This window comes from Corvus hawaiiensis, chromosome 3 (genome assembly GCF_020740725.1).
Source record: "Corvus hawaiiensis isolate bCorHaw1 chromosome 3, bCorHaw1.pri.cur, whole genome shotgun sequence".
NCBI lineage: Eukaryota > Metazoa > Chordata > Aves > Passeriformes > Corvidae > Corvus > Corvus hawaiiensis.
In genome coordinates, this window is record NC_063215.1 from 102,634,624 (window position 1) to 102,650,300 (window position 15,677).

Consider the following 15,677-nt stretch of genomic DNA (forward strand, 5'->3'; position numbering starts at 1 on the left):
GAAAATAAATCACATTTTAATGTTACATCGCACTACTCATTGCATCTCAGTAGACACAGCTACTATAGAATAAACAATAATAATTCTCATATATTGAGAGCTCCAGGATCTTTCCCAGGCATTTCCCTTACTTGCATCTGGAGTGCATGTCTTTAAACTGAAGTCAAAAAAAACACAAAGCAACCAAAAAAAGAGAGAACTGTGCAGCTGAAACAGCCACAGGTTTCAGACTTGCACAGATATTGCTTTTTTTTTTAGCTCAACAGTCTTTGAAAAGAATTACACAACACTGTAAATTTATATTTCAAGTCATACCTCAGATTTTAAGAATTGGAAAGAAAACCAACAGAACTAAAATTTATTTAATTATAATCACTAAGTATTTCTTTATTAATTACTAACTATTTCTTTACTGTCTTGAATTACAAACAGACACAACATTTCAAGCTTTAAAGCTATTCATTCCAATGATGTTTCTTGGTTGGAAAAATAATGAAATAATCAGAAAAAAAACAGCAAAGACAGCTGAGGAGCTAACAGTACAGTTGTTTCATTTGCAAACTAAACAGATTAACAACACAAATTAACAACACCGATTTTGCTTATTTTTTGCCACAGCTTTGTTGTTTTGGGGGTTTTTTGGGAGATTTTTTTCTGAAACAACAATAGAAAGTCCAGTTGTTTCACAGAAGTCGTATAAGGAAATAATGCCACAGTCTTCAAGGACATACAGGAGTGAGGTTTCACCACTCTGCATCTCCAGTGGCTTTTGAAAATACATGGTCTTTACCCCCAATGGACATCACTCCATCTTTTAAGTAGAACTTCCATTTGTTCTTAGTTCGATGTATCTGATGAAAAATAATAATCAAAATCAACGCCACCACAAATATACATTACACCATTTTTCTTAAACATAAAAAAAAAATTAAGACTTCAGCACAACCTGTTTTACACACCTGGTTTTGATTTTAAAATCCTTACAGTCCAAAATATTCAATGAAAGCAGTATATTTCAATTGTTTATAAAGAACTCCCTGCCCTCTCAAGACAGAAACCTCCTGAATCTTATCCCATCCTGTCCCACTCTCCTCTCCCACAACTTTTCCCCCCAAAAATTGTTATCTATACAGCTCAACACCAGCAGGACAAGACAACAGTAATGGGGCAATCCCAAAACACAGCACACCTTGCAAACCAGTGTAGCTTAACTGAAATGCAATGTTTTCCTTTTCACATGGCAAAGCAGTGTTGCATGCCTAGAAGTGTGAGGAACAGGCTAAAAGCATAAAAACTTGTCTTAAAAGCAGAAGAATTTGCATATTCTGTTTCTTTTTAAAGGCCTGCAAAAAGATCCATACTGCTGAAAGTTTTGTTTGATACTAAAAGGAGGAATTTTAAATATCTCTAGAAAACTCCTTGTATTTTCAGCATCAGTCTATTTTCAGTCCCAGAAAGGAATGAAACAGGACAGCAATTTTACCAACAATATTGTCTTAAAGGTAATTTAAGAGATAACTGTTTTTACATACTTTCTATGGGGCCTACATGTTTTATTAAATCTGTATTGGAAAGGGGAAAGTTACCAACATCTTTCTGCAGCCTCTGTACCTATCAATTTCTAATTACATCTGATACTAAATTTCCTACAAGACATGTCCAATGCTGACCTTCCTAGTAGTTTCTTTCAGATTTTCAAGCAATTTTTCAGCTTATTTCAGGCAAAACTTGCTCTAGATAACAGCATGCACTACCTATAGCATCTGTAACATCTGAGTTCTGAAGCTTCAAAACTTGGGGTACCTTTCTATACAATACAGACACCAATGGCTTCATTTCAGAGGCATTTTCTACACATATCCCTATAACTTCCCAAAATAACTGGTTTCAGGAACACTCATCTTTCACAGGTTAATAAAGACAATTTTCTTAGCACCTGTTTCCTGAACCACAGGCAACCATTAAGGCAGGCCTAGTTAGACACAAAAAGTTATCACTAGTCACTTTTGAAAGAATATTTTAAAAAAAAAAATCAAGGCACAGTCTTAAACAAACTACAGCCATGTTTTTCCATATTTGCTTTAAAATAAAATATGCACTTTTTTAATCTTTTAAATTATGACATATAAGCATCCAAAACCATACCATTGCTAAAAGGACTTAATTTGATCTTCAGGAGTTCAAAATGAGTTGAATTTTAAACACTAAAATGAAGGAGGACAAAATGGCACTTAACAACTACTTTGTTTTTCAGACACAACAAAATTCTGGTATCAAAATCTCTCACTAAGCACTTCAAAGACAAAAAAATAAAGTAAAAGAAAGTACACACACTCCTCTTTCTGTTATCAATTTTAAAAGCCTTAATTCATGGTTGGACATGCCTACATACATCCATGGAGATGTTGATCTTACTTAAGAGTTAAGGAAATAGACAAACTTTTGCACCTTTACAAAACATAATTTTGCAAGACTTCTTGTTCCCTTTTCCTTTAATAGGCCATTATGATTATCCTCTTTTCAGAAAACAGCAGGAAAGTCTTCAGACTATTGTCAGCTAAACATATAATTTAAAGGCTCTATTACAGCATTAGAGTTTCTTTAAAAGGCACTGACAGTAGAGCCAGCACAGATTTGCTGAAAAGATTTAGTATGATTAAAGAACAAAGTATATTACTGTACCTTTTCATACTGACAAACGATCACATTATCGGTGTCAAACAAGTCTGCAATGTCCTGTTCACTGACATCATCACCAGAGTTTAAGGGGTCCTAGAGATTAAAATTCTGTTTTATACACTCTTTCAGAATGGCATTGAATGTACTTGGAATTAAACACACCCAGAACAATAAAGTTACCATTGCAAAAATCAAGATCTAGAGGCTGTGAAGACCACATTGCACCAACCTCATTTACAAGTACCTTTTAGTTATGAGTTTGCATTCTCAAAACCCAAAACACCCTAAACAAAAACACAGGTCAAAAAAAGTAAGACTGCTAACTGATAAAGCAGATCCCAGTAAATGAAATACTGATCAACTTGTATTTATTTATATGAAGTCCAAACGCTATGAGTTGATTCTCTTGTGAACAAACCCATAGGATACAAAATTGCATATCTTTAAGAAAAAGGAAAACCTAGGAAACACAGGGGATTAGACAGAGAACAGGGTTCTTGTATCACATCTCTGTCTAATTCCCTGTGGTCCTTCAGAAGGAAAGAAAACCTAGATTTGTATCCTGATCTTATTTAAATAAATCTTATTTAAATTTAAATCTTTAAATAATAAGTAAAAAGTGGAACTCCATTCCACTAAGGCCAGGATTTTACAATAAAACTTTAATTCTGATCATTAATTCATCCAATAAACAAATTACTTTCCAACAGTTCTTTCATTTGTCCACACTCCTCATAATGAGCTTTGGAGTAATTTCCCTGCAGTACCTCCTATCTCCAGACGTTTGTAACTTCACTGTCCATGCTCTGCATTAAACTAACCAGGAAGTGTTCTAGGTCCAACAATTCAACAGTCAGGAGAGATCTAATGTTGTTATGTGCTTCTAAAGGCTTAAAAGTAAATTACCTCCTCAACTATATCTATTTGGAGGTCTTCATTGTCCCCATCACTGCAGCTGGACTCCATGTTTGAAGAACTGTCACATTCTTCATCATAGTCTTCCTCATCATCCAGAGCTCTTAGATCCTCTGAATCAATAAAACCAATGAATTCATTCTCTTCTTTATCTTTTGTATGTGGTATTTGTTCCTTGGAAGAAACATCCCCAGTGCCATCGAGCTGACTTATGCCTTCAATGTCACTGCAGAGATCCTTCTCCAGCAGTAGATCAGATCCTGTCTGCTCCATGGATTCCATGTGACAGGAATGACAGAGACCAGGGACAGCTTGTGAATTAACACCATAATGGAAGCCATGTTCAGCACAAAGCCTGAGATTTTTGTTTAATAAACCAACAAGCTAGGGGCACTAAAATGAGAGCTTCAGGTCCTACTTGAAAGCCCTGAGTACATTTGCAAACATTGTGTTGCACCTAACTTAAATGGAACCCAGGTCAAATATTCCTCAGCAATACAGAAAAAAAAAATTCTTAGACTTTTCTCCAAACACTCTTGTACTCAAAAAACTCTAAAACAAAGGCAATCAAGTGTGCCTTTAGAATTTCTATTGTAAAAAAACCTCCCATAAAAAAAAGGAACAAGCTACTCCTCTACCCCCAAAAATAGGATTTTTCATTTTTGAAATAAAAGTCAAGATGAACTGATCCCTCTCCCTCAACTCATTCAAAATGCTTTGTTTAAATAAGATATAAAAAGCTGGGAGAGACAGTAAATATTTCAGTACTTCAAGTTACTGTTCATAAAAGTGCTAGAATTCCTAAACAGAGTATTTACAGGAGCATAAAAGGGCTTTAGGGTTTCAGCCATCTTCAGTTTCTCATTAAATCTTTATTGTAGCACTTAATTCCCATCCACATACACTTTCTAGTTCAAGAAAATAACACTTTGTTTTGACCTTCCATTCTCACTCAGACAGTCCTCATCATGCTGCCATCGGAGTTCGGATGAGCAACATAACATGCTTTCTATTTACAGACATTTGGCATTACTGTCATTAAATTTGCATTTAATAAATTTGCCTCAATCACATATGAGCGCTACAACTCAAAGTCAGCAAGCCAGCCTGAACTTCAAACATCTGCAAATAATTTCTGGAACTAAAATTAGATGAGGTCAGGAAAGCGGCTTGTTAATTAAAATCATTCAAGTTTCCCACACAGCTCTAGCTGAGTTCTAGTTTGTCCAGGATTCTTCCTCCAAGAAAACACATTTTCTTCAAGGAGATTTTTCACTTATCAAATTTGACTTTTCATCCTGAATGCATTCTCAATACAACTTTAATGCTCTTTGCACATTACAACTTAAAATTAATCCCAGCTGGTCCTGCAAAAGCACTTTGCCCACAACTGACCAGTATCCATATGCAGGTCAGTGTCAGAATGATATGGAAGTTCACAAGGAGTCTTTCATGTCTGCTTAATCACGAAAAATCCCTATGATTCTCAAAAATAATCAATAAGTCTAATACATTTTATCTATTACACTTTCAATATTTTTAAATTGATATTCTCATCACAGTATGTTAGCAGTAGTTTTGACAAATTCTCAATGTAAAAACAAGCAGTCAGCTACTGCTATACTAAACAAGCTTAAGAATGAGCCATGAAATAATTTTTATTCTTCTCATTTAGAGGTGCTAGTTGTCACTTAGAGATGTATTCAAACCACCACCTCTAACAGATGTATTTTTGTTAGCTGAGAAACAAAAGGCCTTACCTTGTCAGAGGAAGCGATGCTGCCCTGATCCCTTAGAAATGCATTTTCATCCAAACTTTCCCCTGCAATAATCAGGTCAATGATATCATCAGGCACCTGCTGCTGCAGCAGATCCGGATGCTCCATGTCCAGCTGCCCCTCCATATCCAGCAGGACACTGCTTGAGCTGCTTGCCAAGGATTCATCAACAAAAAGTCCTTCAGAGCATTCTGGAGTAAACACAGCTGTGTGAAGGTTGTCTTGCTGGGATTTTTCTGTGAATTCACTACACTGATTCAACACTGCATTAATTTCAAATTCCTGCAGACTTGCAGAAGGCTGCTGGACCAAGGTAGCAGAGTTCTCCAGGTGTTGCTTTTCCATGAAGTTTGGTTTATACAGCGCAGCCTGTTGGACAGCAGTCTCCTGGGGCTGCAGTGTTTCACCAGCTGCATGGGCAGCAGATGCATTCACCTGTGCGACACTGGCAATGCTGGCCTGCAGAACTGAAGTTTGTCCAAGGGGATGAAACACCTGCTGCACGGGGTAGTGGAGAATGCTTCCATCTCCTGAGGCCTGTGTAACCACAACAGGCACATTCACATTGTAAAACTGCCCTGCAGAGAGAAGAGTTAAAAACTGCTTCAGCAGGTGAAACAACAGGTACATCTGGGCCACTGATCTGTCCCCACTAAAATCAACAGCAAACACTCAGGCAAACTATAGGAAAAAGCACATTTACAAAGCAAAACTTTCCTCAGGCACAATTCCAGCCCTTGAAAATCAGGTATTCAGAAGTTTTTTGAATCATGGCTTCCATCCTGTCCATCATGTTTAATACCTCTTTTTTGGTTTGGCCTACACAGTACCCTCTGACAGTAAGTTCAATAATTTAACTACATACTGGATTTAAAATTAATAAATAAATAAATACGCTGGTTTGAAATTTTTCCATGTCATTTCAGAAACTAAGGAATACAAGATGAAACTAGTCCATAGCTGCAGGGAGAGCTCATTCCTTTATGGACCTTTAAGTATCCTCTGTAAAAAAACTGCCTATTTTAGTTTAAAAAACCCAAACAATTCCTAATTTATATATCTTTTCTCAAGAGAACCACTCCAAATACTGAATGCTTAAAGTTATTATTATCAGGGTTAGAACTGAGATGCCAGAGCCAAGTTCCAAATTTCATTTGATATTTCCTCTCCCCACACACATGCTCACACAAACAGAGTCACTGGTACCGGTCTATAGGTCTCATAACATCAGGAATAACACCTGAAACAGATAACTAGAGACATCAGTTTTCACCAGAGAACAGCTGTTTGAGGGAAGAGTCAATGACTGAACTAAGCCTTCTACTGATTACACCTAAGCAGTACAAGCACATTTTTGTACAAGCAGTGCAGGCAGTTTTACCAGCAAAAGAATGGGATCAAAAAGGTTAATGGATAGTTGGATTTTATTTTAATAAGAAATCAATTTGTCTCCAAAGCACCAGCGTGCCTTCGGGTTTTTTAAAACATAGAAGATTGTCCCAGAGAGACAGGGAGAAGGAGATACCTGTGTCTGGGCTGACAAAGGAAAACACTTGTAACAAGTTGTAAAACTGACACACCAACTAATCAGTGCAGTTTCTTCCCCCACGCAGCCACTGCAAACACAAAGTACAAAGGAAGAGGAGGGTAACTGGCTCTACTCACTTCAACTTCTCATCTATTTCATCGACTGTCCCTGGGACTGCCTTTCAACATCCCCAGACCACTGTAAGACTTGACATCTCCTCGTTACCCTTACCTGGTGCTGGCTGCAGCATCACTCCAGCTGGCATCTGTAAAGGATAAGCAACACACGAAGGGAGAGCAAGAGTGACACCCACTCGTGGGGGCCCCTGGAATACAAGAGCTGGGTTTAGGCAGGAACAGGGCACTGAGTGCCACACCTGGAATATCCGTGTGAAACACAGAGGAGGGCCTCTCTGTGGCCATCTTCACTGGAAAGCTGCATCATGCTTTTGAGATTTAGGCAGATGGAGAGTATTCTGCACTGACAGAGTAACGACTTGCCCCAAGCGTTTCCTACTTTCCAACTATCAGACTCCCTTTTTGCTAAGGCAACATTTTCCATATCCCCTCAATGCACCCACCATCCAGAAGGATATTTTTCTACTCAGTCACTTTTACCTAAGTTTATGCATTACTCCACACAGCACAGGCTTCTTGCCTAGGCCTATGAAGTCTATTCATGTTCTCTTTTCCTCCTGGGAAACAAAGAGTTGGATTTACAGCTCCCTTTCAAACTAGCTGTTCTGAGGAAATCCAAAGTTTAAATCAGGAAACTCACATATTGCACAAACACCTTCCCAATATTATATTTCAACTTGACAAGCTAGTTAGCTTGAGGCTCAAGAGGCACTCAGTAAGTTCATCAAGCTCTGGCAATTAGTGGCTGCTCCCCAAAGAAATTTTGCCATGCCCAGACTTCAGAACTTGTCAACTACAAAAATATTCATTTTCCTTCTGGATGATTTCTACACCTCAAAGACAAAGCTGCTCCCAGCTTCACTAGTGGTAGTATTTCTCAGCCATGCACTATTTTAACAACCAGTAATATTTCTCTTTTATAAAAAAGTATATGTAGGTGTGCATTTCCACTACACTTTCATCCTATGGGCTAAACACATGCAGCTGTGTCTTCCAACATGCTTCTGGCTTCACTTCTTGCAGAAGCAGCTGGTACATCCCATCCTTTTTCACTGCTCCAACAGAAGCAGCAGTGTTACAACTCTCCCTCTTGAAGTTTATTAATAATTGGCAAACAATTTTAAAAATTTAGGAGTTCAACATAATCAAAATCGAAGTAAAACATCACTACAGCTACATACCAGTTTTGCTGCTGAGAAATGCTGAAAACCTCCGCCAGTTTGGATGACAAAAGAAGCTATAAAAAAACCAAAAAAAACCACTTTACAAAAGACATTAATTTCTGGGGTACAGTAACCTTTCAATAAATAACAGCAATTGAAACAAACATGGGTGAAAGTAAAGCAATCTAACTTCAGGTCATACTCATTAGTGAGCACGAGTATTGTCTTGTCAACTTGAGGAAAACATGCAAGCACTTTTTTGCAGCAGAGGAAATCCACTGATGCTAAAAGTAGGAACACTAGGATAAGCACTCAATATTGACTTCCATGGGAGAGAAAAGGGCAAAGGGAAAATTTTCCTGGGCCTTTGGAAGCAAACAATTTAGGTATCCCTAACTACTTTAAAAATCTCTAGCCACAGGGCAATTCAAATCCCCTTTTTAAAAACAAATAGATATATTTACTCGCCTCAACCGATTACTTTGCCTTAGTATTGCCCTTTAAAAACCTTAAGGGTAAGAAGGTGATGCTCATTAAATATAAAACCTCCAATAGCCTGCAAACACAAAAGTTTATTCCCTTTAGTTACATGGAACAAATAAAACACCTGCCTCCAAAAACAGTTCATTTAACTATGAGGACTTTAAAAAAAAAATAAATAAAAAACCAAACACAAAAAGGAAGGAAAAAAAAATGTAAAAACCCCATAGATCCACAGATAAAGAATGCCTGCCCAAGCTTGAAATACACTACAGCACAGATTTTCATTATATCATCTCATATGGATTTTGTCCTTTATGGGCAAAGGTCCTAACAGCCTCTCACTTTGGGATAAGTCTCGGCTGAGCACTACACTCTACCACAACAATACCACAGTGGTCAGCTGGACTTGATTGAGACGAGCAGGTCCTGATGTCAGAGGCTGTGTGAAAGTCAAGTACTTCTCTGCAACAGGAATGCTGCCTTTAGAAAAACTGACTGAAAGAAAAACTAGAAAGCTTCCTCTCTTCTGTTTGAGCAAGGGATTACATTTTAACAATTTGAGAACCAGATTAAACCCCAACCTGACAGCAGAGCTGCATGGCACAAACGAGCCATACAACCTCTGCACACATCAGGACAGCCATCAAAAGGGGAAGCAGGGGCTTAACCCTGCAGGTAAATCTGCAGCTGAAGGGCTACACTATTGGACTGCCGACAAGAAGCCTAAATTCTCTGCATGTTCTGCTACTGGAAACGAGCAGCTGATCAAGAGCATGTAGACAGAATTCTATTAGTTTATTATTTATAAAGTTTAATTCATCATTTATTTTTCAAATTCTGCTTACAAATAATTACTGTTCCACATCAAACTAGATACATACATAAGCACATCACAATACATCACAAACCAAGATTATTTCAAGTCTTCCAAAAATACCCCCGAATCACTGAGAAATTCTTAAATTGCATCCATTGTGTCCAACAACATCTGACCTGCTGAAGTCCGCAAAACGCTGTGAGAACTGTGTGGCAGCTGCAGGCTGAACTGTGGAGAACAGTGGCTATGTTTGAAGAAGCCTTCTATTGCTTTAGACTGTGTCACCTTCGTTTCCCAAAGCTGCAGGAAGATTATTACTAAGGTCAACAAATATCAGCTTTAAAAACAAACTGCATCCAAAAAGATAATTCCCAGCTTTTCCAAGAATAAGTTGACTGATTCTATCCAACAGACAGGGTAGCAATAACTAACCAATTTCAGCTCCCAGCAGCCCACACATCACTCACAGGGCACTTGTAACTCTAAGTGCAAAAGTTTGCATGTTTTGGAGGGCAAAGAAATGGACAGGTCCATCATCTCAAAAGAAAAAAAAAACACAAACACAACTGCTATTAATACAAGGGAACCAAACAAACCTGCTTCAAGTCTTTCAGAACCTGCTCATCTACACCCTCCTCTGCAAAGAGTTCCCGCACACCTTCAATCACATCTTCAATAATGGACTTGTATAGTTCAGGCTACATTACAAAAGAAAAATAGGTATTTTCAAGTCAAGATGAGCATTAAGTCATTTAAAAAGGTAGCACAAAGTCTAATCTCGCTTCCTAAACTGCTGTTACAAACTGAACAGCATGAACAGATCAGTTTAACAAACAGAATGTCAAATGCAAAGGTCTGCAAGTCCACTCATTCTTTTAAACCTACATCCCTAAAAAAGTACTGGATTTGAGCCTCAAATTATTTCTTAGGCTACCAATAATTCAGTAAGTGCTTAAGAAAATCCTGGAAACATTCAAAAACCATTGCCGTGCTGTATTTTCAAACAAGCACGTCTATCATTCTAGAATCATTGCTGCTAGCTTAGAGACCAACCAATAATACAAGATATTAAAATTAAGCTGTGCCAGTTCCATCTGAAGCAGAATGTAAGGAACTGGCAAAAAAATAATAGAGCTTTATTTATTTATTTATTATTTGTGGAAACAGTCTGATTCTGTATATTTCCTGTGGAAATTTTAACACTACTTTTATCAATACAGATCATTCATCTTATATTACAATAGGACGCCAACAGAACATTTTATTCCTTCTTCTGCCCGTGTCAATGATTAAATCCTAATCCTCCAGTCCGATGTGGACAGCAGATCCACATGAGCTTCAAGATTCCTACACTCCAATGCAAATGTAAGATAATGAGATTTTAGCAATTTAAAGCTTATTAATCTTGACTATCATTACCACCAGAATAGCCTACACAAGGTAGAAAATGAAGCTGAGATATTTCAGGAAACCTTACAAGACTCTGGATTAATAATTTAATTTTTTTAAACATCAAATTAATATTTTACTGCTCCAAAGTTGTTCTAAAGTGTAGATGATAAACAATTTCTTTTCAAAGTAAAGAAGATATTAAGAAGTAACACATTACATTCTCTGGAAAAAGCAACCAACACTACTTTAAAACAACCATACTCATGTATAATTTCTTATTAGGGATTATCAACCTCCAAAGACTCCTCCAGCACTTTTTCAGGATACTAGGAAGATGAGGAGGGAAAAGTTTCCTCTTGTACCACTACACTAAAAGCTGCTGATCAGCCCATATGTCAAATGCTCTGCCTTCACTGCTAATCCAAAAGAGAATCTGAATGTAAATCTTTCAACGGGCCTATTCATCTCCCCAGGATTGCCAAGCTACAGTGAGTACAAATATTTATTATGCTATACAAAAACTGCACCCAGCAACAGTAAAATTCAAACACCACATGCTTGCAAATTAGAGAAAAATGGTTACAGCACAGACATTATTGTACTCCAGCTTAATCCCTTTACACACAGGCACTCCTTCACCAGAGCCAGGCCATGCATAGCAGGAACTGTCAAACTCCCGTTTCATTTGTGTGCAGTGGCAGGAATGGCTTATCCATATCCCAATCCAGCAAAGCCTCCAAGGCTCCCGTGGGATTTCTGTCCCCTGAGGGAGCACCTGAAGCTCCGGGCAAGGAGAGGCAGCAGTGGACTAAACTTGCCATGGGATAAAGGGATAAAGGCCGCCGCCTCGCTCCCTGGCACTGCCGAGCTGGCACAGCGTTCCTGGCACCCTGGAGCTACCCACTGCCAATCCCTGCCACAACACTTTTGCCCACAAACTCTCGTTTTCAACAGAAAAATTTTAAAAAATTTAAAAAAAAAAAAAAAAAAAAGGCTTTCGAAGTCGTCCCTGGGCTTCCCGCGCCAGGGAACGGGCGGCGGCTCCTCCCCGGGCCGGGCGCGGGAGGCGAGCTCCTCATCCTCATCCCTGTGGCCCGAAGGGAGGGGCGAGCAGACCCCGCCAGCCCAGCCCAGCCCGGCCCTGCCCCTCACCACGGGGCTGCCGTGAGCCATGGCAGCGGCGGCCGCCGCCTCAGCCCCGCCCGCCTTTAAGGCGCCGTTGCCAGGGGGACGCAGCCGGCCCCGCCCGGCCCTGCCCCGCCCGGCCCTGCCGGGCTCCTGTCCCCCCGCACACCCGAAAACCTTGGGCGTTCTGGGGCACATGCTGCTAAACTCAGACCCTAAAACTAAGAGTGACCCGCCACTGCCCAGTCTGGGCTCCAAACTCCAGCCCGGAGCATCATCTTGTGAGCACAGGGTTCATCTGGAGAGCCTCAGTTGTCCCCGTGGTGCGGGCGTGCGCCTAGGAAAGCTGGCTGCAGAAGCGTATCATTTTGCTCTAATAAACCCTGAAGTCGTGATTATTTCCTAAACGGAGATAGCTGAAGCTAAGCATTGCAGTTAAGCAGCAGCAATCTGGTACAACTACTCAATTATTGCTTACATTTGCAGCAATCTGTTCATATGTTAATACAGAGATCTACCAATTTAGCAGTTACTAATCTGGAAAAATGCTCATTAATCTCGTATATGTACTCCCATATATACTTAGGTCTTTATGCACCTTCAGTCAGTGTTGCCCTGAGGGTTCTGAGAACCTAGAAACATAATCTCATTTTCCTTTCTTTTTCCTTTCTTTTTCATTTTTTAGGTAGCTTTGTCATTACAGTGCTGTTTGGCTTGTGAAAAGGAGACTCACCCATTAAGCTTTAATTTTTAAGGCTTACACATCCTGAAAAATGAAAATATTTTAATGAAATGCTGTCAGACCCTTAATTAAATAGCCAGGCTAACACCTACAAAATAGAAGAAGCAACATCCTTAATAAACTGCATTTTCACAAGTGAGACAAATGCAATTTGCTATTGAAGTAATTTTTCTCTGCAAGAAAATATGTTTCATGACACTCCTTAAGTCTTGAATTAAACAGCAGTTGCATATTCAGCTGTTCTGTATGCCCTCCATCATCGTGAGGAAAACGCAAGCCATATTGCTTGGCTTACAGAATAATTTAAATAATAAACCATTTTTTTTTTAAAGCACAGTGCTCATTTGAAACTGCCTGGGGTAGTGCATACCAAAAGTGTCCTTATTCTTCTTCTGACTGTTTTTTCCTGTCGTGTTAGCAAAGATAGCAGGAAGGAGCTGCAGCCTTGAGGATCTTGCTGGGCCCTGAAGGTCGCAGATGGGGATTGTGCAGCTGGACGCCACTTCCTCATCAGGCAGCCAGACCTGACACAGAGCCATCACCTTGCCAGTACAGGGCTTCTAGAAACGTGGAAGAAAGAAGATTTATAAATTATTTCTACCTCTTTTTGTTTATCTAGGGATTACAAAGTGCCTTGGAATCACAACAGTTTGTGTGCCTAACTTCAAAAAGAAGGAGAGCTGGGGAGCTTGATACCAAAGGACTACTCAGCTGCCTCAGACAGTGGTCAGGCGACTTTGCCTGTGTCCACGGGAGAATTTGCAGACCAAAGCAAATTATCCTTACCTGCACTTGAAGCGGCCAGCATGTCTCTGTGTTTGCATTCCCACAGGGCAGTGTGGGCATCCTCCATCTGTTCTAAATTATACCCTTTGTATTGTGAGTAACAAAGGGCCTGTCATCAGGTCAACGGGTCAGCTCCCTTCATGCTGGGACAGCAGATAAACCTACTTATAGTACACAGATATCACTGGGGATAAAGGAGAAACTGGGAATGGGAATGTGACTTTCCAAGCTGAACAGGGAGGTTTCAGAGGGCACTTCCTCCTAACCAAGACACTCCTATTTTCATCTGCGGCCTAGCAGCACACTTTATATAATTTATTCTATAAATTCCTAGGGAAGGTGTCTTTTCATCCAAGTACTGTCAGCTGAACAGTGTGAGAAAGCCTGGTATGCACAGAAAAAAATTCAGTCATTTCTGAACAAGGGGGAAAATATTAAAATATCTGTGACTAGCATTACTCATACTGACTGGCTAGCTTTGATATGGTGAGCTTAACCTACTATCTGTGTCCTGCAGTGTAAAGTACAACCCTGTAGTCATTTTCATGCTTATGGAAGTTTTTAAGATTTACTCCCACTTTTAAGAGAAGAAACTGAGGCACAGACCCATGAAATATCTTGTCCAAGCTCACAATGGCAGCCAGGAAGAGCAATAAGGTTTCATGAATCTTGGTTCAGCTTCCAGTCCAGCTCTCCCCACTGTAGTCTGTTTAAGAGCTCACAAGAGTTTTAGAGAAGAGGTTACGGAAAAGATTAGCATGCTGTTCAAACCCTCCGGATTTTTCAGGGGTTTTGTCTGCATTTGGGATAGTGCTGCTTAAGGGCACCTCAAACATTCATTTACTAGACAGGTTTTAATTTGTAATTATTTATACTCCTTTTGGTACATGATGTCTAGAGAAGATTTATTTTTGGATGATAAGCCTTTATTAATCATTTAAAAAAAAAAAATACCGTTTTCAAATGTCTTCCCTCTAAGAAACAGAGAACACTCAGCACACTCAGATGCTTGGTCATGAATGCCCTCTCCTGTTCAAATTCAGCATTGCTGCTGGAGAGGAACACGGCCACACAACTGCAGGACTGCAAAATTCTTTCTCAAAGCATATTATACAAATACCGTCTTGCCTTTTCTTTCCAAGTAAAGGCAATCATTCTTAGGAGGAACTGGTTGCAGAATTCAGGCAGTCCTCGTGGAGATAACATGACACGAGCAGAGGTGTAATTTCATTTTAAAGATATCCTCTAACATGTTCCCTTTGTTTTCAGCTGTTGACTCATAGATATATGGCACTCCAGTCTCATAATCAATTTTATGAACAGTGTGATTTTGTTACAAGCTCCATCATTTCCCTCGGAGTCCTGAGACAGATAATACTGGCACCTGTGATTTGTTCCTTTTTCATTTATCATGTGTGACTCCTGTTTCTTCAAGAGCCTCTCCTTTTTTTCACCTGATTTAAGCCACTTTATCAGAACTATAGAAAGACCTCTCCCTTAATTCAATTTAATGACAAATTTTCAGGACATTTGGTGGTTTATGAAGGGCTCTGACCTGTACAAACTGCTGTATAAAAATGGCAGTCTGGTGGATTGAATATACTGAATAGTACTGTGTATCCCAGTCCTCAATAAGCCCAAAGACTTGTGTAGTAGCAGGAAGCCTAATTAAGGATGAAACAAGCCTTGCCTCTCCTAAATATCACCCTGATACATATGCCTTATTGGGACAGAATGCCTGAAAGGGAAACAACAGCCACCTGGGGTGGGGAGGGGCCGTTTCACTGTTCTTATTCTTGTCCCTTTCTATCACACTACTGCTGGTGTCAGGCTCAGTGCTCAACCCCTGTTCCCTTACCCTCTTTGCTGTCTGCCTTCTTTCCCTGGGTATGACGTACATATGGTTATACCACCCTTTTTTCCCAAGTGACCCCAACCTCTCAACCTGCATCCTAAGAAAGGCACAGTCCAGCTCCCTCCTCTTTTTTCCGTTGTCTTTGCCTTCATGGTTTGCTAAGTCCTTTCCCTGCCATCTGGTTTTGCCTTCTTCATCAGTGGTTGAAGTCTCATCCCTTCCTCACCTGTCTGTAATTGCCACTCATCTGCCCTTGGCTCCCTGGCTCCAGTGGGGA

The 15,677-nt window shown here is 39.7% G+C and overlaps 1 protein-coding gene across 1 annotated transcript in view; it reads right to left on the reverse strand.

Annotated features, from left to right (window-relative positions):
- Nucleotides 1-591: 591 nt before the first annotated feature.
- The window catches only part of STON1 (stonin 1), a 42,437-nt gene continuing 27,351 nt past the window's right edge, over nucleotides 592-15,677 (reverse strand). Inside the window, exons 4-11 of the mRNA XM_048297236.1 lie at nucleotides 10,097-10,198; nucleotides 9,677-9,800; nucleotides 8,219-8,274; nucleotides 7,132-7,225; nucleotides 5,355-5,950; nucleotides 3,586-3,858; nucleotides 2,683-2,772; nucleotides 592-851 (exon numbers count right to left, since the gene is read on the reverse strand). Of these exons, the coding sequence (XP_048153193.1) occupies nucleotides 744-851; nucleotides 2,683-2,772; nucleotides 3,586-3,858; nucleotides 5,355-5,950; nucleotides 7,132-7,225; nucleotides 8,219-8,274; nucleotides 9,677-9,800; nucleotides 10,097-10,198 (1,443 nt within the window). The 3' untranslated portion in view covers nucleotides 592-743. The remainder of the gene's footprint in view (nucleotides 852-2,682; nucleotides 2,773-3,585; nucleotides 3,859-5,354; nucleotides 5,951-7,131; nucleotides 7,226-8,218; nucleotides 8,275-9,676; nucleotides 9,801-10,096; nucleotides 10,199-15,677) is intronic.